Source organism: Strongylocentrotus purpuratus, unplaced genomic scaffold (assembly GCF_000002235.5).
Source record: "Strongylocentrotus purpuratus isolate Spur 01 unplaced genomic scaffold, Spur_5.0 spur5_scaffold_18, whole genome shotgun sequence".
NCBI lineage: Eukaryota > Metazoa > Echinodermata > Echinoidea > Camarodonta > Strongylocentrotidae > Strongylocentrotus > Strongylocentrotus purpuratus.
In genome coordinates this window covers 21,320,578-21,344,437 of record NW_022145603.1, presented here as the reverse complement: position 1 = coordinate 21,344,437, position 23,860 = coordinate 21,320,578, and the positions used below count along the sequence as shown (strand labels likewise).

Here is a 23,860-nt window from a genome sequence, read left to right as displayed (position 1 = left end):
AATGGCGACAATGAGCCAACGTTAGCCCAACGTCGAATAGCCAACCAAAAGCCAACATTTATCAGTAATAAACGAGACAATAGACCAACGTTCAGCCAACATTGGCCCAACGTCGAATAGCCAACTAATAGCCACCATTTATCAGTGAAAATGGCGACAATGAATAACGTTAGCCCAACGTCGATTAGCCAACCAAAAGCCAACATTTATCAGTAATAAATGAGACAATAGACCAACGTTCAACCAACATTGGCCCAACGTCGAATAGCCAACCAATAGCCAACATTTATCAGTGATAATTGAGACGATGGACCAACATTTAGCCAATATTGGCTCAACGTCGAATAGCCAACCCAAAGCCACCATTTATCAGTGAAAATGGCGACAATGGACCAACATTGAACCAACAATAGCCCAACGTCGAATAGCCAACCAAAAGCCACCATTTATCAGTGAAAATGGCGACAATAGACCAACGTTCAGCCAACATTGGCCCAACGTCGAATAGCCAAACAATAGCCATCATTTATCAGTGAAAATGGCGACAATGGACCAACGTTCAGCCAACATTGGACCAACGTCGAATAGCCAACCAATAGCCACCATTTATCAGTGAAAATGGCGACAATGGACTAACGTTCAGCCAACATTGGCCCAACGTCGAATAGCCAACCAATAGCCACCATTTATCAGTGAAAATGGCGACAATGGACCAACGTTCAGCCAACATTGGCCCAACGTCGAATGAGCCAACCAATAGCCACCATTTATCAGTAAAAAATGGCGACGATGGCCCAACGATTAGCCAACGTTGGCTTGCCGACTGCGACCCTGCCGACTGTGGCCGACGTTGGCCCAACGCCGTATTGTTATCTGGGTCTAACCTTCCCTTGAGCGTAATAAAACAACTATTTCTCTCAAAGCAGTCATTAATACTATACTATCAACTCCCTGTCAAAAACATCTTTTGAAACCTCTACATTCGGATGCAGCAATGATGCACTGTATATTTGGATGGTGATGAAAGCGAATGCGATATTGTCAATTGACCGCAGTATGTTTTCACGTTGCCGTGCGCCTGTGTTTTAATTGAATCGATAACATCTTGCATGAATATTAACATAACAAAAATTACTTTTAGATACGATAATATGCGCGACCGTTATACAAATTATAAACTACAGAGGTAACTTTTTTGAAAATTAATGATGATTACCTCATATCCTATGACATCCTGTAACTCCCGTAGACTGAACTGCTGATAAGGAATCAAAGCTGTACCTCCAGGAACCACACTGCCTTCATCAACGACATAGAAGACTACATCAACATTCTCCGCATCCGCCTGGGGTCGATCAACTGCTTCCAGCTACCATACCAAAACATTCGAAAGGGCACACACAATAATATATTATTTGCTTCGGGAATAATGTTATTCTTATTTATTTATTTCTTGACTGATGTAATGAAAAAAAATCGCATTGGTTAGAATTGGAAATGTTTAATCATGTTAACAGGACATCGATGAAAAACAGCTTTACTGATTCGATTGTTTCTTTTTTATCCTGTATAAAGATGTCAAATAAATAAATAAATAAATTTCATAATGTATTGAAAAGTAATTGTACCGGAAAATAAATAATGATGTTAAACTTTTTGAGCAGAATTACATTAATTCCGAGCTTTGAGGGCGTTATCGTCGATCCTTATCATAAGATTTTAAGACAAGAAATTTAGAATTGGCCAATCATTTGCTTGCCGTAATCAAGAGGGAAAACATGAACATCTAAGAGGGAGCTGAATATTACTCTACGGCATATCCAGGATTTTGTAATAGGGAGGATGATGCACCTCCTGATCTCCCTTCAAGATTTGCCATCGCTTCTATTATAACTTCCACTTCTAGATAACTTACAGCCACTTCAGTCGCGGAGCTTGGATCTGCAGCTCTCCTTCTCCGAATCCAACCATCCTCCAGCATAACATCACCACCCGGATACCCCATCCCTACACCCCGCCTGTTCCTCTCTAAGTTACTCTCTAACTCAGCACTCCCATTAGCATAGAGGAACTCCAGATCATTCCGCAGTTGCTTCTGGAATGTTGCATTGGTTTCGTCAAAGGCAGTATCGACTATCAGGGTCACTTTGAGCCAGTCGGTCTGGTCTGCGGGGGGTATGGTGTAGGGATAGTCTGGGGTTGTGGTCGGGGTAGGTATCACTGGGTGTGGTATGCTTCTCACCTAGAAAAAAGAGTACGAAACAATCCGTTTGACTTCCTATATACACGGGGTTGATTCCAGGGCCCTGTCCTACAAAGAGATGATATCAATCGCAACTTATTTGCGATTGATATCAATCGCAAATATGTACATAAGAGATAGGAGACTGCAAACTTGCGATTGTTTAGAGGACTTGCGATTTATTTGGATCAATCGCAACTCTTTGTATTAAAGACAGGGCCCAGGACATGTACTCAAAGCAATCAATTCCCATAATTGCTACTGTTATAGAAGAGGGTATATTTTGCACAATGCTGAATGAATGAATGAACATTTCGATATTTGGGATGATATTGTTTAATCTTGGTTCTAAAAGAAGTGTACAGCTTCATGTTTTCTTTACATCGGATGTGTACACAGCAATGGAACATCTCAAGTCATCACAATTATACTGTGTAAACGGGAGAACAAACAAGGGAACACAATTAATGAGGAAGTTGTCCGTGCCTACTTCACATTCCACTCACATTTATTGATCTTAGTGCGAACATTCATAACTCCCTTAATATTCGTCCTATTTATTTCAAACTTTGGCCATTCTCTTATGTTGTTGCTTTCATACAAATAAAGCTATCACAAAGTTCGGATCACCCTTTAAGATATTGAAAATTACTAGTAAGCTTATTATTCTCTTATTTTTTGCAACTACTCACAGCGTAGCCCAACTGAGCACTCATCTCTCCTTCAGTTAGGGTGTTGTAGGTGGCTGCAGCATCGGTCGCCATGACCAAGGTTTCATTCTCCATGACGTAAAAGGTCAAGGTAACTGTCTCCGGGTCAACATTATCAGAACGGGACAGCGCCAATATCTGTCAACAAAATTCCGGGGGAAAGAAATTTACAAATTAACAAATTGATATGTACTGAAAGTTCATCGATTTTGGGGAAGGTTACCGACAAAATATCCAGAAAGTTCCATCAAAAATCATGAATGTTTAGTAATGAAAAAGAAATATTTGATATTAAAAGAAAGTGGCCAAATTCATGTCAAATATATCATGTTTAACTAGAAGTTTTCATGTAAAAGAAAGAGTTTTACAAGAGTGCGAAATGAAGGATTCTATTCTTATTTATATTTGATTTAAAATTGAATGCATCAAACACCATAAGGTTGGATAACAGAAATAGACACGGTGTCTGCAGAAGCTTCACTTTTACTACTTAAGATGTGGTAGGCCTATAACATTTCGAGGTCTATATCAAAACCTATTACATAAAACAACAACATATAAGTAATTTTCCTGAATACTTAAAATGGCCATAAATTCATAGACTATGCAGTAAATTGAACAATTTCCTGTGAAACCACAAAATGACAACTCACCGGTACTTCGATATCATCAGACGGGTCAGCTTGCCTTTTTCTTCGAACTTTATTTTCAGTCCTGACTTGAATCCTGGGACTTGATTTGCCTATCTGTTTCGAGACGAACATCCATTCTATTTCAGCAGAAGACTCTTTTGCCAATCCTTCAAATTTGGAATCCTCCTTCAGTGCATACTGCTCTTGGAGTTCGAGGCGTTGTCTGATCCTGGGATGTCCTCCAGTTTGTTGCTTTCTGGTGAATATCCATTCGTGATCCAAAGAGTCTACAGATGGCGTGTCTGCTTCACTGTTGCTACGTTTCCGCCGTTCAAGGGTATTACTTTCCCCTTCTATGTACAGGACTTCAAGGTTGTTGGAGAGTGCCTCAGAGAAGTCGTCAGCCGAAATGTCTTCAGAGGTAGGAACCTTGATATCCATCGTCAGTTGGAACTCTAGAGGTACATCAACAGGTGATTCAGTAGCTGTGGTCATAGGAGGATCTGTAGGTGGGATACTTGGTGTGACCATCTGAGAGCTTGTTGACAGGATCATCGAAATGGTTTCTTGAGGTGCCACGCTGGATGACAGAAACACCTCACTTGATGAAAAGGAAAGGATGAGCGTAGGTGTCAGTTCTGTGAACAATGTAGATGGAGATTCTTCAGACTGGAACAGACTGGATGTGGTAAATGACGGCAAAGAAGTCAATGGTGGTGTCCCCGACAGTGTTGATAATAATCCACTTGATTCGCTCCTCAAAGAGTCACTTGGACTCGGAAAAGTGAGTGTTGACGTAGACGCATCAGAGGACACTTTCATAGAACCTAAGCTGACTGTATCTGTTACCACGTTGCTTAATACATCTGATGAATCTATCGCTGCATAAGAACTTGATGGAACTTGGGGTGTCAATCCTTCTGTCAAAATATATGTTTCTGATGTAGAAGTGGTTGGGCCAATCATGGTTGATATCACATAATCGGTTGTCTGCACAGGGGTCAGTGTTATAAAGGGCGGTATGAACATAGAGCTGTAGCTCCCTGACAAGGTGGAAGGAGCATTAGTATCAAGGCTTGATATGATTGGGCTACCTGGAGACATTGTTCTGGTTTCGTATACTTCACTTGTTGGTGTCATAATGGACAATGTTTCTAGGTGAAGAGAACTATCAATCGATGCTTCAACAGCTGTCCTCATTGATGTGGCACCTACAGCAGTTGACGGACTTGGCATTATGTCAATAGATGATGTCACAAGAGCCATTGTACTAAACGGTGGTACAATGAAGTCGGTTGTTGCGGACGAAACAGTTTCATAGACCTCTGTTGTAGACACTTCAGGCATTCGACTTGAAAGAGTTTGGACGATTGATGAGACCGACGAGGCACTCGACGAATACTCAAGTATAGTTGTTGGAAGTGTGACCAAGGAGTCAGTTATAACCGTGTCCTGCACGGTTGTATATATAAGTGTGTCCAGGCTTGTTATTTGGATAGACTCTGTTAATGTCAGGAGTGGGATTCTTTCTGAAGCGCTGGACTCTACGAATCGGGTTGATATTGTTTCAAATGTTCCAGTAAGAGATGATGGTTCAATTGTATCACTGCCTGACACGACTAAAGTGAGGTAGTCCCCTGTACTTGATATTAGCACCGGGAATGTGTCAGTTATGTCTACAGAAACCATTTCAGATGTTAGTAAAGTTTCCGTCAGATAATCAGATGGCATGTAGCGTGACGACAGATGACTGACAGAATAAGATATTTCAGAGTGTTCTGGCATCAAGGAGGTCAAATCCTCAGAGCTTCTACTGGGAAACGAGCTTTCCAAGTCTACCGTGGTATAAATGAGAATGGATGATGTATCAAGGTATGGAGTTTCAGTAAATGAAGGCAGTATTGGTGTAAAGAATGGCAAACTCGGCAAAATGCTTGATGCGAATGAGGGAGTTGATGGAGAAGGGTAATATTCTGAAGAAGAGGGCGAAATCCAGGATGCATCAGTGATGATATCACTTACTAGAATGGTGCTTAGATCTATAACGGTGCTGTATAGGAGCGACGGTCTAACGGATTCCAAAGGGGTTCCACTCTCACTACTGAACATCACCATCGATTCAGAAATGGAGGATGCATCGGTGATAGTATCAGTAACTAGAATGGTGCTTAAATCCATAACGGTGCTGTATAGGAACGATGGTGCAAGTGTTACCAAAGAAGTGGTTCCAATCTCGCTACTGAACATAACCGTTGAATCAATAATGGAGGTCGCATTAGTGATAGTATCAGTAACTAGAATGGTGCTTAAATCCAGAACGGTACTGTGTATGAACGACGGCGTAAGCGATTCCAAAGAACTGGTTCCAATCTCGCTACTGAACATCGCCGTCGAATCAGTAATGGAGGATGCATCAGTGATTGGATCACTAACTAGAATAGTGCTTACATCTATAACGGTGCTGTATAGGGGCGATGGTATGAGTGGTTCCAAAGAAGCAGTACCAATCTCACTACTGAACATCACCGTCGAATCAGTTATGGAGGATCCATCAGTGATAGTATCAGTAACTAGAATGGTGCTTAAATCCATAACGGTGCTGTATAGGAACGATGGTGTAAATGATTCTAAAGAAGTGGTTCCAATCTCACTAGTGAACATCACCGTCGAATCAGTAATGGAGGATGCATCAGTGATAGTATCAGAAACTAGAATGGTGCTTAAATCCATAACGGTGCTGTATAGGAACGATGGAGCAAGCGATACCAAAGAAGTGGTTCCGGTCTCACTGGTGAACATCGCCGTCGAATCAGTGACGACCTGTCTATCTGACGTTACAGGATAGACACTGGGCATGCTGGGAGTAATAGGCATTACTGAAGACGTCTCTACCAATGTGAACAAAACTGATGACATCTCATAGCTTACGACGATGGTGTCTATTGGAAGAACTGTCGTTTCCATGACAACGGAGGACAAAAGTGGCATCTCTTCACTCATCGACAATACCAGCGTTGACTCTGTTTGAAGACCCGGTTGGCCTAATGTCGGAAATAGTGTACTGACTTGATATTCATCGGTACCAGTACCAAGCGTGCGACTGTCATATACATCTGTAGTTATATACTCAAACACTTCTGTGGAGATGATCTCATAGACATCAGTCCATGATATGTCAGTGATTGTTGACATCACTTGAGTGGCATCTGGAACTAATGTGGATCTAGAGAACTCTGAATGTGGAAAAGACTTTGTTGTCTCCATTGTTGGTGCCAAGCTGGTGAAAATATCTGACATTTGCGTTTCGTAAACACTAGAAAAAATAGTCTCTGGCAGAAGAGATTGATCTAATAGTGAACTCAGGGCGGTGAATTCTGGAGTCATAGTGGTATAGGTGAATACAGGCCTTAAGGTCGTGGGCAAGATGTCAGAACTAGGGTATAAGATATCCGATGTTTCAACGAAATAGGATGTATAAATGAGAGTTTCAAGGGACTCTGTTTGACTGGAAAGAGCACTTTGAGTATTACTATTACTTGAATCAGCCGGTGACGGAGCAATGGTTGTTTCTGGCTGTGAAATTGTGCTTAAGATAGGGTAATCTGTAAAGAAAAGATCACTTGAGCGTTGACTAATTACGGATGTGACGTCAGAGCTGGGCGCTATTTCGGAGATGGCAGGAGTGGGATACAAAATGACTTCAGTCGTTAATATCACTGTCTCAAAGACGAACGACTCTTCTATTGAACGATCTAAAGACAGGGTGCTTGTTGGGACTATCAGCGATGAGCCACTTTCAGTGATAGAACAGAGAGGTGGAGGCAAGGATGGCGGAGGACTTGTACATGTGCAGGTTGGAGGACTACAACACATGCAGGATGAAGGAAATGGCGTGGACATCTCTGGTTGAACTGCTGTGGAGTAAATAACTTCCGTGCCCGAGGTTATGGTCTCATACACCAACGATTGCAAAGATAGGTCATCAGAGGATTGTATTGACTGATGGGTAGAAGGAAAACTGAAGGAAAATGAATCGATCGTTTTAGAACTTCTCATCAAGTCATCTGAAACGGCTATATCACTTGTGATTAAGTCTACAACAGTACTATACAGCATGGAGTTAGCTGTAGTTGGTACTACCATACTGTCCTCACTGTAACCAAACGTTGATTTGAAGTTTAAGTCTGGTTGCGATGTCACTGGTGAAGGGAGAACTGTTGGGAGGGGCAAAGTACTTTCCACGGTTACTGTTTCGTAGAAAGACAAGGTGTCAAATACACTTTGGCTTATTCCATCCACGAACGAGGTGGAGATGCTAAAATCGGGAGATCTTCTGGAAAAAGTAAAGGTGTCTGATGCCATTATTTTGTCACTCGATATCACTAACGTCTCAAAGACTTCAGAAGTGAGCCATGAAACCTCTGTGTCCCATTCCCGTCTGCTTAAAGGTATCACTGTAGAAATACTTCTTGGCACGCTGTTCTCTGATGTTAACGATGATGTCGGTGTGTGTCCCTCAAATAGGGTTGACATCTCAGAGCCAACTAATCGCGTTGAGTGAGTCTGTTCAGGTGTTATTCCGGAATTTAAAGTAGAAAATATTTCAGAAGAGATTTCTTCAGTCCCGAAGATGACAGAAGGGTTGGTGCTGGACTGTATCGATGGAGATCCTCTAGAAAAAGCAAAGGTATCCGATGCTATTGGTGTCTCACTGGATATCACTAATGTCTCCATGACTTCAGAAGTGAGCCATGAAACTTCCGTGTCCCATTCCCGTCTGCTTGAAGATATCACTGTAGATATACTTCTTGGCACGCTGTTCTCTGATGTTAACGATGGTGTTGGTGTGAGTTCCTCAAAGAGGGTTGAAATCTCAGAGCCAACTAATCGTGTTGAGTGAGTCTGCGCAGGTGTTATTTCAAAATGTATGGTAGAAAATATTTCAGAAGTGATATCTTCAGTCCCGAAGAGGGCAGAAGGGATAGTGCTGGACTGTATCGATGGAGATCCTCTGGAAAAAGCAAAGGTATCTGATGCCATTAGTGTCTCACTGGATATCACTAACGTCTCCAAAACTTCAGAAGTGAGCCATGAAACTTCCGTGTCCCATTCCCGTCTGCTTGAAGATATCACTGGAGAATAACTGTTCTCAGATGTTAACGTTGGTGTTGGTGTGAGTTCCTCAAATAGGGTTGACATCTCAGAGCCAACGAATCGCGTTGAGAGAGTCTGTTCAGGTGTTATTCCAGAATTTATAGTAGAAAATATTTCAGAAGTGATTTCTTCAGTGAAAATAACAGAAGGGACGGTGCTGGACTGTATCGATGGAACCACAATCGTAGATGTAGGAATAGAACTCATCATTGGTCGACTTGAAGGAAAACCAAACGAAGGAGAGATCCAAGAAGTATAGACCATATCACTTGTAATTGCTGCTGTAACTGTTTCTATTACATTAGTAGATATGTATCCAACAGAATTTGAATTGTCCGTCGATAAAATCAATTTTGTTGCTACATCGGAGGCTAAAAGATCACTTGTTTCAGTGAGATACATTATTGATGACAGCAGTACGGTGCTCGAAGGTGTAATTTCGCTCTCAGGGGCAACGCTCGATTGGAAAGATGCACCTTGTACTGTAGACACTGACTGTGGAAGTGCAGGGGTTCTTGATATACCTCCGCTTTCAGATGTTGGTCCTTCTGAAGGGGTTGTCAGCAAAGTCACAACGATGTCACTTGTGACTATCAATGTCTCATCGAGTAGAGGTGGGGTCGCAGAATAGCCTTCGGAAAATGTCTCTGTAATAGGCATGTAGGCAGACGTAGGTTGCAAACTATCTGGAAGACTTAGAAATAGAGTAGATGGCACCACTGTCTTTGTTCTACTAGGCAAGATTGTTCTAGCACTTTCTGGAAGATCTGTTTGGGGGCTGTCTTGTGAAATATCAAGGAGAGTACTAACTAGTGTCTCCTCCACAACACTCCATTCGGTTACGAAATTTGTTCTTTGGCTAAGTAATGAAGAGCTTGGTTCCAAGTTGCTCTCAAAAGAGGAATGACTCCTCGTCAATATACTATCAACAAATGCTGTTGACGAAACAATTTCAGATGCTACTGTCACGTCCACACTCTTGCTGTCCTCAGGGTTTTGATACACAGTTGTGGTGTATTGTTCCATGCCAGCTTCTGTACTGGTGGCCCATATGTCACTTGGTGTGAACATACCAGTAAATACTTCTGCAGTGCTGAATATCGGTAAACTCTGTTGGAGTTGGGATGACGTTTCCACACGAACACTACTTTCAGGTTCTTCAGAAACAGTTGAAATGTAAGACTCTGTGAAGACTGCTGTAGTAGTTGCTAAGATTTCAGATAGCGTGGAGACGTCCACTGGTTGGCTAGTGAACCTTGGATCCTGGTCTAGTGGTGTGGTTAGTGATAGGGAGCCCTCTAGAGGCGGAGATGCTGAAGATGCTATAATGTTAGTTGGTATCTGTAACCAAGCACAAAACACAACATAATTATTCCAATTTCTTCTGATATCACACAATGTGTTGTGCAAATCATAAATTCACATGCTTCATTTCAAAACGAAGTCAACGGAATGAATGAGGATTACAAATAATTCATGCATTATAACTCTTTATTTAATTTGCTTTCCTCTGTCAGCTGTAGGTTAAATATAAGGTTAAGGTAATGGTTTATTATAAACTTCATTTGCTGCAGCATGGCTGATATTGCATAGATATCTGAACTGGCTATTGTTCGCAAGTGTACGTTATATACCCCACAAATAAACATTACCATGATCAATCATTATCACATTATCAAATTTGACATAATAAAAATTGATTAACTTTTCTGATTTAATTCGACATGCACATAAAAGGGAGATGTGAGTTGGTCTAGCTGCACCTTCACTTGGTCAGCTCTCTGTCCTCGCCTACAAAACTTGCTCAGGCGACCCCGGTTCGATAACGTTTTTCGAATGGTGATGTTAAAGGTTGGCCCCAAGTCCGTGTACATAATTCAAAATTAAACACATTAAAAGGAACACAATATCATTGACAAACAGTTCGATAACATTTTTCGAATGGTGATGTTAAAGGTTGGTCCCAAGACTTTAATTGCTACATGTCTGTAAAAACCCGACTACACCCACATTACATTCGTCAACGCCACATGAAGTTAAAGTATAGACTTTGAGTCGAGTAATTACGTAGCACCTCCAAACCATTGACTTGTAATAGTAATAATAGGCGCACACTTCCTCATTCGGATATCCTCAAGGCGCTGTGGGGGCTTGCGTGGTACCTTTAAATACTTGCCGTATAAAACATTGCACCTTTAATTGTGTAAACTCTTTGAATTGTACCGTCCCTCCTTAAAGAAAAGTCCTGGATAAGACCCTGCATAATACAATAAATATTTAGCAATTGGTCATCTCATTATACATAAACACATACTGTTTTGGTGCTCCATTCCTCTGTCATTGCTACTGTTACGTCAGAGGTGACGACGATCGTGGTCTCGAAGCTCACGTCACCTAAGAATATGAAGAATAGAATGAACAGACTTATATGTAATGGGGTGAAAATGTAAGTAAATTTTCATTTACATCGTCATTCTTTAAAAAAAGTTTGGAAAAACGAATATATATATATATATGATAATTGTAAGCAGCCTCGTAAAGTGCGGTAATTAATGTCCCTTTTTTCTTTCTGTCTGTCTGTCTGACTGTCTGTCTGTCTGTGTCTTTCTCTCTCTCTCTCTCTCTCCCGCTCTCCCTCTCTCTCTTTCTATCTCTTTCTTTCTCACTCTCTCGCTCTACTTCGCTCTACTTCTCTTTTTTGCTCCATCCCTACCCCTTTCTCAATACTCCCCCTTCTGCATGCCCTCTCATCCCTCTCCATACAGTTCTTCTTTTCCCCTTGCCCCTCATTCTCTCTCTCTCCCTCTCTCTCTCTGTCTCTCTGTGTGTCTCTCTGTCTCCCCCTCTCTCTCTCTCTCCCTTTCTTTCTACCTTTCTCTCATTTTCACTTTCTCCAGTCTCTTTCCATGCAGGGATTTACATATGTCTCTCTAAAAAGCCGATTGATTGGACACAGCTGGTAATAATATTACACATCATGCCTGAGTAGTAACACATTTTACGATATCACAATACTTTATGAGTCTTGGTCAAATATTCTTTTAAGCACTTCCGTAAATGTTGACCGATTACCAATTAACTGCAATGATCGCAACTTTATAGCTAGCCAAACGTAACATGCACTGACACAAAACAAATAGCTTTATTTCTCTCTAAACCCCATTTGGCTACTAGTCTCAACAACGTTTAATATTAAACCTGAGCTATAGGTACAATGACAAGACTTAATTTGACATGAAATGCACACGAATGCAAACATGATTAACAAAGTAATATTCAGCTCTTTATAACCTTTTCTAATACAATTATTTACAATCTTTTCTTTAAAAAAATGTATCTACAGTTCTTTTCAATTCCTTTCAACAAATTTTTCATTTTGTTTGCAACTCTGTAAACTCTTTTAAAGACTTTAATTCTTTACTATTTTATTGTTATAGTATGTGAGGATTGACAAATATTGATTTGTGGTCTTTAAATCCTGTTATTCTTTTTAAAAAAAATTGACTTCTTTCCAATTATTCACTTCTTTTCAATATTTTCCAGTTAGAATTGAAAAAATCCTTTGAATCAATGCAATCGAACATCTGACGTGAACTAAATAAATCACACAACAAAAACGACCAACAAATATGCAGTCCTTTGGATTTTGGGTATAATTGATCGTGATTTGTTCGCACAATCAACGGCATTTAATAACAGATTACTTGCAATAAAGTAGTTAACGAAATGGGAGGTAATTTCGTGTAAAATAAAACGCACTACCTCCTACTAAAACGTTGTCAAGCACGCACGATCAGAAACAAGTCTTTGGAAACAATCAATGGTGCACTATGACAAATAGCCAATGAGTTAGATTTTACCACAGCGATGTAGACAAATCTAAACTCAAACTTGTGAATAACATAAAGGCCTAATAGTAAAAGGTGATAATATATGATAGATGACGCACCGTCTTGTAAAAATTCGAGGGGGATAGGATAAATTTCTTCAATTTTCATATAAGGAAACATTTTCCTCAATTTTTTTGTTTCAAAATGTCTCTACTCTCTCTCTCTCTCTCTCTCTCTCTCTCTTTCTCTCTCATAACATGTATGTATATACATGTTGTATTTATCTAGCCACGGTTACAAAATAATTTAACTCACAAACAGGCAAAACAAATCAGACTGCTTTTCAACTAGTCCGTGCACATGATTAAAAAATAAACACAATATCATTGACAAACAAATACAGATCAAATTCAAATATCTGCAAACAGATATCGAAAACGATTAAACAAAACAAAATTTATCTCATCAATTCTGTCTACTCCCCCCCCCCTCTCAACATTTTCCTTTCCCCTCTATTCTGTTCCTATATGTCCCCCTCTCTCCCTCTCTCCTTCTCTCTCTCTTTCTCTCTTTCTCTCACGGACACACACCACACATCCATACGTCTCTCTCTCTCTCTCTACATTATGTTTCTATATGTCTCTCTATCTCTTCCCGTCAACATAATCAAATATACCAGTAGCTTATATGTGCACTCTTCATCTATATGTCTCCCTATAATATCCCTCGCTCACGTGTTTACAGAGTTATCCACTGAGTGTCATACGTATGACTAGAGACACAGTGGTTGCCATGGTAATACTTCACGTAACATTATATTTCCTACATCATTGCTCTTTTTCTTTAATCCTTGGAGCCTTATATATTTGTGATTGACATGCACATTAAGATAATGTTCTGAATTATGTTCTGATGGCGTGTTTATGAATGTTTTTAAATAATAGTTGGAATAATCGTACGGTGATACATTATCATCACCTCAATAGATTTCAAAGCTCTCTCCATCTCTCTTTCTGCCTCTCTCTCTCTCTGTCTCTCTTTTCATACGTGCATTCATATATATATATATATATATATATATATATTTAAAATTGGATGTGCACGGTTTACATTTAAAGTAAATAGATGATAGATAGAGAGAGAGAGAGAGAAGGATATACATAATATATATCCACGTATTCATATTATATATACATACATAACTACATGTACATTTAAAATTGAATGTACACGGTTTAAAGTCTTGCATCAAGTCTATTGCATCCCCTCCTATTTTTCGCCTTCTCCCTGTTTTCCCTTCTCTCTTTCTTTCTTACATTACTTCGTCTGTCGAGTTATTTTCTATTTCCTTATCTAATCAGTTATTATTCACTTTTGCTGTCATTGAAATTTCGATTATTTGTATTTCCTCTCACTTTCAATGCGCTATAGACGTCATTTCTATTTTGATATTCATGATATTCAAATTCAAATTCAAATTATTTATTAAAATCCAATATGTGGGTACTTTCTCAATTTTCTTTTTAAAAAGGATGACAAAAATACAAATTATAGTGTTAAATATGCAGTTCCTAAAACAATGAAATGTAAAATGCCACATGTTTTTTTTTCTGGAATATGATACCAACATCATGCTCTCGTCCCCCATTTCTTTTTCTCTTTTTCTTCATCTCATTTCTCTTAGAATATTGTTTATATACATGTATCTTAAGTTTATTTATATATTTTGTTTATCATACTCTCTACCTCTTTCTCCCCCGACCTCGCCCCCTCTCTCGCTCCCTCTCTCTACTCCCACTGTCTATCTCTCGCGGTACCCCCTCTCTCTCTCCTTTCCCCTCTCTCTTTCTGTCTTTCTGCCTCTCTCTTTCTTTCTGTCTGTCTATCTTTCTGTCTCTGTCCGTCTTTCTCCCCTCTCTTCCTTTCTCCTCCCCTCCTCTCTCTCTCTCTCCCTATCACTCTTTTACTCTTACCTCCTCTCCCTCACGCCCTCTCCATCTCTCTCTCTCTCTCTCTCCCCTCTCTTTCCCTCTCTCTCCCTCTCTCTTCCTCTTACCCCCTCTCTCTCTCCTTCTCTCTCCCACTCCATAGAGTTATTCCTGACATTTCACTCTCAAGGATCGAGTTACGCTCCTTATAGCCGCCTCTCTAATTTATTTCAGACCCAGTCGTATTGGCCCAATTAGGGCTTCAACATGGTGGTGTATTAGCCTACACTGGCTACTGTGTAGTGTCTTTACACGAGCAATTACTTATACTTACTTGAGACTTTTGCCATACTGAGCACATTCGAAAGCAAGCTCGATTCACGAGTGTCAAATTGCATTTTGCAGAAAAGCATGAACAGCATTCTTTTATCAGAGAGATCTGTTAAAACTCACATCTGTCTCATAATATCCTATCTTCTTGGAAATGCGATGAAGAACGTTGACACGCCAAAAAGCTGTATGTCCGCGGACAAGGTTGTAATAATTTTATTTTTGTATTTATTATTCATTTATTTGTTTTCGGTATCACGCTATGAGCATACCTGCGAAGAAGAACTTCGGCTATAAACCTAAACCAAATGTATAGAAAGCTAGTAATATTAACCATTAAATATACATTTATCACACCCCGCATCGCCTTCTTCCTTCAATCATCATCACCATAATCATTATCATCATTCTTCTCATCCTCACTTCATCATAATCACCATCACCGCCGCCATCATCATAATGACCATCACTATCCAAATCACAACCATCATCAATACCATCGTCATCATCACCATCCTCATCACCATCCCCATGGTTCATTTTCATCATCACCATCAATCATCACTGTTATCACTACCATCACCATCCTCATCACCATCACCATGGTTCATTTTCATCATCACCATCACTGTCCTCCTCATCACCATTATTGTCATCATCATCATCATCATTATCATCATCATCAATTTCATCCTCATTATCACCATAATCACCATCACCATCACCATCACCATCATCATCATCATCATTATCACCACCACCATCATCACCATCATTCATCATCATCCCCATCACCATCATTCGTCTTCATCATCACCATCCTCATCATCATCATCACCCTCCTCATCATCATCATCATCACCTTCCTCATCATCATTACCAATCACCACTGTTATCACTACCATTCACCATCCTCATCACCATCTCCATGTATGATCATCATCATCATCATCACCATCATCACCATCAGCATCATCATCATCATCATCATCATCAGCATCATCACCATCATCATCATCATCATCACCACCGTCATCATCACCAGTATTATCACCAACATCTTGACCATCGTCACCGTCATTACAACCATTCATCACCGATTATCATCTTCATCATCATTGTTTATCATGAAATCAACCATCTACGATCAGCATCCCTCCCTTCAGTCTTACCTCCCGTCTTGCTGCAGAAGCCGCACAAAATCAGCAACACGGTGAACCAGATTCGCACACCAACGGACCGTTGACCTCCTCCCAAGCCACCACTCCCGCGTAGCTGCACCATGGTTTCCCGCTCAAAGCACAGACTCTGGCAGAGGAACCGCGCTGCAGATCAGCAGGTGGCGATCATATCACAGGCGCAGCTCCTCGATCTCTCCCGATCTCCTTTCTAAGCTGCTTGATATCTCCCTTTAAATTCTCCATCAATCAGCAATAATATTGTCTTAGGTTCAACACTGAAATCCATCGTCCTTCTCATTTTTCTTTCTCTCCGTTGCTATTTATAACATTGTGGCATTAAGATTCTGAAAACGGAAAGAAAAGAGGCATCCTTTTATATTGAGTGATGCATGCATACATACACGTGTACTCGACACTATTAGGTGCACCGCGAAGATCGTCCATATATTATGCACACACAAACATTTGATCCGCATAAGTGATTTCTACGGCGGCGTATGTAGATAGCATCCGAATTCTTTAGTTCATATATTTCAGAACGATATATCTGAGTAATAAACGTCTGTTTCTTCAGTGGAAGGTGTTTTTAGAGCTCGTATTAGAATGGGAGACAATGACAAGAGCGGACTCGACTTAATCCAATATGGAAAATTCAAAACCAATATAATGTCCCTCTTTCATGTATATGTATGAAGTAATTGACATACGACGTGTTAAAGAACCAGAGGATTAGAGTCCCCCTTACATGAATAATATATCTAAATGCAAATGAATGCGAGGGCGATAAAACAAGGCATGCTTGATATTGAGAGGTTGTATAAATGCGATGATAAAGAAAAAGTAAGCGAGTAATGAAAGAGCTTAATGATATTATGACTAAAAAAACTTCAACAATACATGTATGATATTAATAATAATTATATAAGGGATTGTAAGGCGCAAAATCCATTTGGAAACGAATGCTCAAGGCGCACTTGTTACAAATAAAATGAATGAAAGAAAGAAATCGCATACAAAATATTTGAACTATATACAAAGGAACAGAACTATGATACATAATAACATTGTAACATCCATAGATGACAGAACAGTTATAAGTAGATTTAAATATACATTTGATGATGACGAGAATGATAGTAATGGTGATGATGGGGATAGTCATGATGATGCTGGTGGTTGTGATGATGTTGGTGGTGGTGGTGATGTAATTGATGTTGTTAATATTGGGTGTGCTCATGATGATGGTGATGTAATTGCTGTTAATAGTGGTTGTGCTAATGGTGATGGTGATGATAATGGTGGTGGTTGTGCTAATGGTGGCGGTGGTGGTGGTGGTGGTGGAGGTGGTGATGATTGTGGTTGCGTCAGGTGATGATGATGGGGTTGGTGATGAATATGTATGTGGTGTTCATGATGATGATCATAATGATGAAGATATCAATTATAATACTGAGGATAAGTATTATAACGATAATCATTCATTTGATCCGTTTCCAGAACAAAAAATGGGCAACCAATGCACCTATATGCCACGTATGACCTCATTATCTGAGGAACATTATATCATCACGTATTAGTCAAAACATATTCTTTCACATGATTGGTGATAAGAGCTTCCATTTTTTTTGAGAGGGGGGCGTTTCCAAAACTGGTCTATAGGCCTACCTTTAAACTATCTAACTTGTTTGTTTTTTCACCAAAAAGCGAAACTATAGCCTGCCTTTAAAACTATGCACTTTTCATGTTGTTAATGATTGTCAATCCATCACCAGACTACCAAAGGCGGGTCCCTGACTCATTTAAACAAACCCTTGCCTGCTGTTCATAAAATCAACAATACGCCATCGATCAATGCACGAGAAAGCACTTGTTCCGAATTCATTCTAATTATATTCTAACGTCTGAAATCTTTTATTGACATTAATAGCATTTGGATGTTGACTTTTTTCAACAGCTTGCGCACGACCTGCAGTAGGGCGTAAACACGCATATACAGTGACATCAGGGATGCACGTAATACAAGGGGATACTGCTTGTTGAGATTGTGTTTATTGGCTTTATTAAACAAATCAGTCAAATTTTATCTACATTATGGCCAACTACTATTTCGCTATTCTATGTTTATAAGGATACCATCTTCTTTTCTCTCAGTCTCGACCCCCTCTCTCTTTATCACGGTCCTTTTCCTCCCCCTTCCCTCCCGCTCTCTCTCTTGCTCATTCTCTCTCTTTCTCTCTCTTTCTTTATCTCTCTCTCTCTCTTTCTCTAGATGTATGGTAATAATTTTCCATAAACAAAAATAATTCCAGGTTCTAAAATGGCACTGTACTAAGATTATGCCCTGCACTCACTACACTGTAGGTGCATCACGTGAAATATAGAGAGAGGGAATAGAGGGGGAAAGGGGGGGGGGGGGGCATGGGATGCACCATACCCCCATGTCTACGTCACTCTAGACTCCTGAAATGGGGCAGTTCATGTTTAGAGCAACGAGAGAATTTGACTTCGGTAAACTATACAGCCTCCTTGAGATATGAGGCGGGAAAAAGTGTGGCGGTTTTTTTTAATGATAACGTTAAGTCTAATACGTTTCATGTTATATATTTCTGTATCTTATAACACAGTAAAGAAAAGTAGAAGGTACCAGACCAAGAGGGAAACCAAGAATTATTGTAAATATATAATGTCGTTGAGTTTAATTTTCAATTAAAACAACATTTAAAAAAAAGAAGAAGAGGGAAATAAAGAACTATAACTGGGAGGGGAACAGTACAGGCTAAGGTGGCAGAAAACAGAGATGTGTGGAAACATCTTGCAATTACCCTTCTGGGAGAAACTACCTTGATAGGTAAATAATACATAGCTCATTAAATACGCACTGGGGTGTTTCAAAAAGATTTTAAGTCAAACTTAACTCTAAGTTGGACTTAAATATTATGGAGAGCCATTTGTAGCCTTATTTGAAATATAAACAAAAACACAAATTCAAGTATTTTGGACTTTCCATAAATTCCACATCAAGAACATGAAATCTCCCATGATAATAGAAAATATGATTGATTTGAATCAACATTTTATGCCTTTTAAAATAAATTTTACAACATATTTCAAGGATGCTAATGGCTTTCCATAATTTTAAAGTCCAACTTGGAGATAAGCTCAACTTAGGATCTTTGTGAAACACCCCCCCCCCCAGGATCTTTGCTTCTTTTGCTGCGGTTTACCGCGTGATATATCAACGAGCCTTTGCCATGTTTACTCACGTTTCATCACTCAAGAGCATGTCAATGCATTCATTGATCAACTTATTATGAATCAGAGGGAAAGGTCATCATAATTATCATAACATGTATCAGGCGCGTACGCAGGGGGTGGTTTTGGGGTTAAATCCCCCTCGAGTTTTTTTTATGTGTTTGTTTGTTTGTTTGTTTTTATTTCCGTATAAAATCATCACAACATACAAATACATACATAAATGAGATATACGGCGGATAGCCCATTTCAGGCGTATTAACAAAATACGCCTGTTCTTCCGTGGGGTCCGGATCTTCCATGTGTATGTTTTATGTATGTTTTTTTGGAAACCCCCCCTTTTTTTATTTTAACCCCCCCCCCCCCTTGAAAAAAATCCTGCGTACGCCACTGACATGTATAATGAAATAATGATGTAGTTACAGCAACAGGGTGTGAAATGCTGAAACGGATGGCTCACTAAGACCATGGAGATATATCTCCATATGCTATTAGACCGAGGAACTTGGAAAGACACTTTGATTTTGATTGGGCCACTGGACCTGTCATAAACTGACAGACCACTATTGATGATGTAGTTATCTTATTCTGTGTTCATGTTTTTCATTTCTCCAATCTGCCATTCTACCTTATTCACCTTTTTACTTCTTCATAACACTGCCTAATAGTTCCAGAGTACATATTTCTCAAATTCAGTAAACGTTTAAGCAAATTACTATTTCACTTTGGGCCTCGAACTAATTAGCATGTAAATATGATTATCATTGACCTCTCACATTGTAATCACTTCTTTTATTTATCTTTCTTATAAACTGTGGAGTAAACCGGTGCCCATTATTATTATCTTTTTTTAAAAAATAAATATTGTTTTAAATAAATATTTTTTGTATAACCTCTTTTCATTTAATTATGAGAATGTGATTTAGATGCAGTTTACACGTTCTCAAACTTTATTGATTAATAAATAGAATAATAAAAAAGGGTTTGAGAAGATTGTAGCCTCTATTCTTCTAAAATAAATAATATTTTCAAACTCATGAAAAGGATGAAAAGAGGTAAAGACAAAGACAAAATTATTCCAATTTGGGGGGCAACAATTTATCTAAAATTGTGTCTATTGATACAGGAAAACAAATCAAGCTGAACTATTAGAAGATAATTACATTCTTATTTCATTAATAAATTTGTCATTCAAAAGAGTAATATATCTGTAAACTTAATTCAAAGAATGAAATATGATAAGACTGTTAGGTAACTAGAAAGATTTCATTAATCGGGATTGGCAACTAGCAAGATAAATAAAGTCTATTTTTACTAATTGTTTAACATTGCTTTGTTGTTCTACTATGTTTGACATTTATATTAGTAACTGAAACTACATTACCGCTATGTTTCCATTTGTTATGATTAGTCTGCGGCTTTTGATCCTTTTTTATTTGTACACATGTAGGCACTATGAATATGACGGACAAAGAAAGAGGACAAAATATACAGTTCCTCAGGTAGTCAAAGGAACATCCCTTCCCTGCTATTATGTAACAATGTGTAGAACAGTTGACACATGCATATTCACCTGTTCTACACATTTTTACATAATAGCAGTGAAGGGATGTTCCTTTGTCTACCACAGCAATTGTTGAGGGTAGAATGAGGAACTGTATTTTTTGTCCTCTTTCTTTGTCCGTCATGTACATAGTGAGGTTACGTTTCTCCATCAACTATATATTATTCTATTATATTGGTCATAACAAAACAAATTGAAACACACTTTTGGATACTCTTTCTTTTCTTAAACGTATTTGGAAAATGATTATATAAATAATTGATAATCAAATGATACATCCTTTTCTTGTGAACAAAGTAAAACACAGTAAAACTGTAATCTTGCCTGATATAAATTTATGGATTTGATTTCTCAAAATGCATTTAATAACATGTGGTACTTTCAAGAAAAGAATGCGAATGGAAGAGTACAAAGCGAGATATCAAATGTGTTATGAACTTAAGAAATATGTATATATATAGTAATAATATAGTAGAATGGTTTATTAGAACTGAACAATGGGAGCCGAGAGCTAAATTATTGCAAGTTTAACAAGCTCATATATGATTTATTAATTTTTAAAAGTATCATATATAATAAAAACACATATATTGCAATTATGATGAAATATATTGATCATATACAAGCGAATAATGAAAAACAAAACAAAATACAAAACATAAACAAAAAAAGGTCCCACTCCTCTAAAAATAAGTTGAAAAAAAATGAATAAATAAAAAGCAAAATAAAAAAGCAACTGGATGTGGAGAATGAGACAGTATGATACAAACTATCATGACTATATAATATTATTGTTATAGACAGGTGAAAGAACAAAACTATACACAAAAAGACAAGTATATGGATTGGAAGAAAAAAAAAACGGATTTGGCATTTACGAAACACTGCAACCTAATATACTGTTGTTACGGGTAAAGATTAATTGAGGATTGATAAATAGGAAAATAAATGATTGTTCATAGCACTGCTTATTGGAATACGTACTACTTACGCGTTTGAAGTTTTGCCGTCTGCTTCAAAAACCGTTGCAACAATATAGTCAGGGCAACTCAGACAGTCTCATCATAATGATCCTCAAAACAAAATCAAAATTTGGCCAAAATGAGCAAAATCACTTTGTTTGTAGTTCATGAAAAACCAAACAGTTAAATTTGCCAGCGGTAGAGTATTCACAGCTGCTAATTCAGATCGAATGAAATGTTTACTGATAGTTGAGAAGTTTCTTCAATCAGTATACGTTGTATGATGACATTGGTACCAGAAATATTATCGCTTGCCTGTTTGGAATGTTTGCATTTGGTCGCGGTACTAGTAACGATCTGGTGTTGGGTACCTACCGGTATAATCTATTGGCTGGCAATCCATCCCCTTGGCAACCACAAACATTCTGGGATCAAAGGTCGTGAGGTGCATACTTCCTGGCTAGATATCAAGATCTGGAACGCGTTGGAGAGAGAGAGAGAGAGAGAGAGAGAGAGGGCGAAGGAGAGACAGACATACAGACAGAGGCTGAGACGGACAGACAGGTAGACATAGAGAGAGAGAGAGAGAGGGCAAGAGAGAGAACGGAGATAGGGAGGGAGAGGGAGAGGGAGAGAGAGGGAGAGAGAGAGAGATATGGGAAGGGGTAAGCACTAGTTGTTGTTGTTGTTGTTGTATTTTTTGGGGGGGGGGGGGCTCAACGGGGGGGGGGGGGGGGGGGGAGTGAGCACTCCTTCCCCCCCCCCCCCTCAACATCCATCGTCCCCCATGAGCATTATAAATCACCCCCTTTTGCCAAGGGGGGGGGGGGGATGTTTGTACACCCAAAACACACCCTTGATACACCAATGGTTGTTATACATTATTACTCCTAACGTCGGAATAAGCTTTCCCACCTCTTTTCATGAAATGATTGTGTCAATATCATTTTTTTCTTTTTGAAAATTAATATCTCCTTAGCACTTTTTTTGTAATCAATAAAAGATTGATCAATGAAGTTTCTTTCCATTTAGGCGTTTTTATCAATTTAATCACTCGTAATGTTATGTTTGTCGATTTTTGAGATGGAAAAGCCATATTTTTCCTCATTTCCCCAATATCACCAATATCATGGGTAGGCTAGTACGTGCCTCCGGATGAAAATATGTGTCTGTCCTGAAATCAATATTTTAAATATAGTGCAATTCAAACAAAACGAAAAAGAAAATAACAAGAACAACACTATAACAACGGCCAGCTAAAAGAAGCATTTTCAAGCAAGTCAGCAGCCATATAATAATTGTCAAAATCAGAAGCCATACAAACTGTATTTCATTTCAATTGTTCACATTCGTATTCTCAAAATCAGACTCCATTTCATATTCCGGTTTCAATCACTGCTCTGAAGATGGCGCTCTTTAACCCTTTTTCTCTATAAATTATACGACACTGCTTTTCGTAGTGTCCCTTTATAAAGTGACATTACTTTTCCGATGTAAGTAAATGTCTACGGGTAAAACACATTTTAATTGATTTTGCTTCCTGTTATTGTATTGGGATCGGTGTATTGCAGTAGGGGTGGTACATACAAATGAAGAGAGACTTCTAATTCCGGAGTCATATATTAAGAGTATTTATTATCTCCAAACTTCGGAGAATCAAATCAGTCACATCATTATAATATATGAACTTCCACATATCATGTAAAACATGAGATGAAGAGATGGAGAGTCAGCTAGAATAGTCTTGATCTAGTGGTGATAAAAACTCCATTCTTTTCCAGAAAGCCAGAACATGTAATATTTACACAGAAGGATACAAATAAAATTAGGGTAGGTTACATTGTGTCAAAGGGACAAAGACGTTATGTCGAGGGCCGCCGAAACAAAGGCATAATGGGACCGCCAGAACAATGGACTACTTGGTAGTTCTACATAAGGTTTTTAAACATATTAGTGGTGGTCTTTCCTGAGAAGTGGATTATGAATGGACTTGGTCTTTCTATATGGGGAAGGATTATAAAGATATAAACTTGGCTTTTAAGTGCATCTCAAACTAAGCATCTCGTCAGGCTAGT

General features: G+C 38.9%; 1 protein-coding gene and 1 long non-coding RNA gene across 2 annotated transcripts; both read right to left on the bottom strand.

The window, feature by feature from the left end:
* Positions 1-2,033: 2,033 nt before the first annotated feature.
* Positions 2,034-6,968, bottom strand: LOC115925233 (mucin-3A-like). Its single transcript, XM_030988841.1, has 4 exons — positions 3,606-6,968; positions 2,935-3,090; positions 2,073-2,242; positions 2,034-2,040 (listed from the first exon to the last, which is right to left on the bottom strand). The coding sequence occupies exons 1-4, from the start codon at positions 6,966-6,968 to the stop codon at positions 2,034-2,036; spliced, it is 3,696 nt and encodes a 1,231-aa protein (XP_030844701.1).
* Positions 6,969-10,906: 3,938 nt separating this feature from the next.
* On the bottom strand, positions 10,907-22,090 carry LOC115925329. The gene is made up of 3 exons (XR_004064629.1): positions 21,815-22,090; positions 15,999-16,351; positions 10,907-11,132 (listed from the first exon to the last, which is right to left on the bottom strand). It is a non-coding gene; the product is annotated as an uncharacterized LOC115925329 (long non-coding RNA).
* Between the last annotated feature and the right edge of the window lie 1,770 nt (positions 22,091-23,860).

Bases quoted from the DNA above. Each gene is read 5' to 3' on its own strand.
- LOC115925233 (XM_030988841.1), bottom strand. From the start codon at position 6,968: ATGACTCCAGAATTCACCGCCCTGAGTTCACTATTAGATCAATCTCTT. The intron at 3,091-3,605 runs GTGAGTTGTCAT...TTTTGTTGACAG, and splicing joins CTGATGATATCGAAGTACCG to ATATTGGCGCTGTCCCGTTC. The intron at 2,243-2,934 runs GTGAGTAGTTGC...TCTTTTTTCTAG, and splicing joins GTGCTCAGTTGGGCTACGCT to GTGAGAAGCATACCACACCC.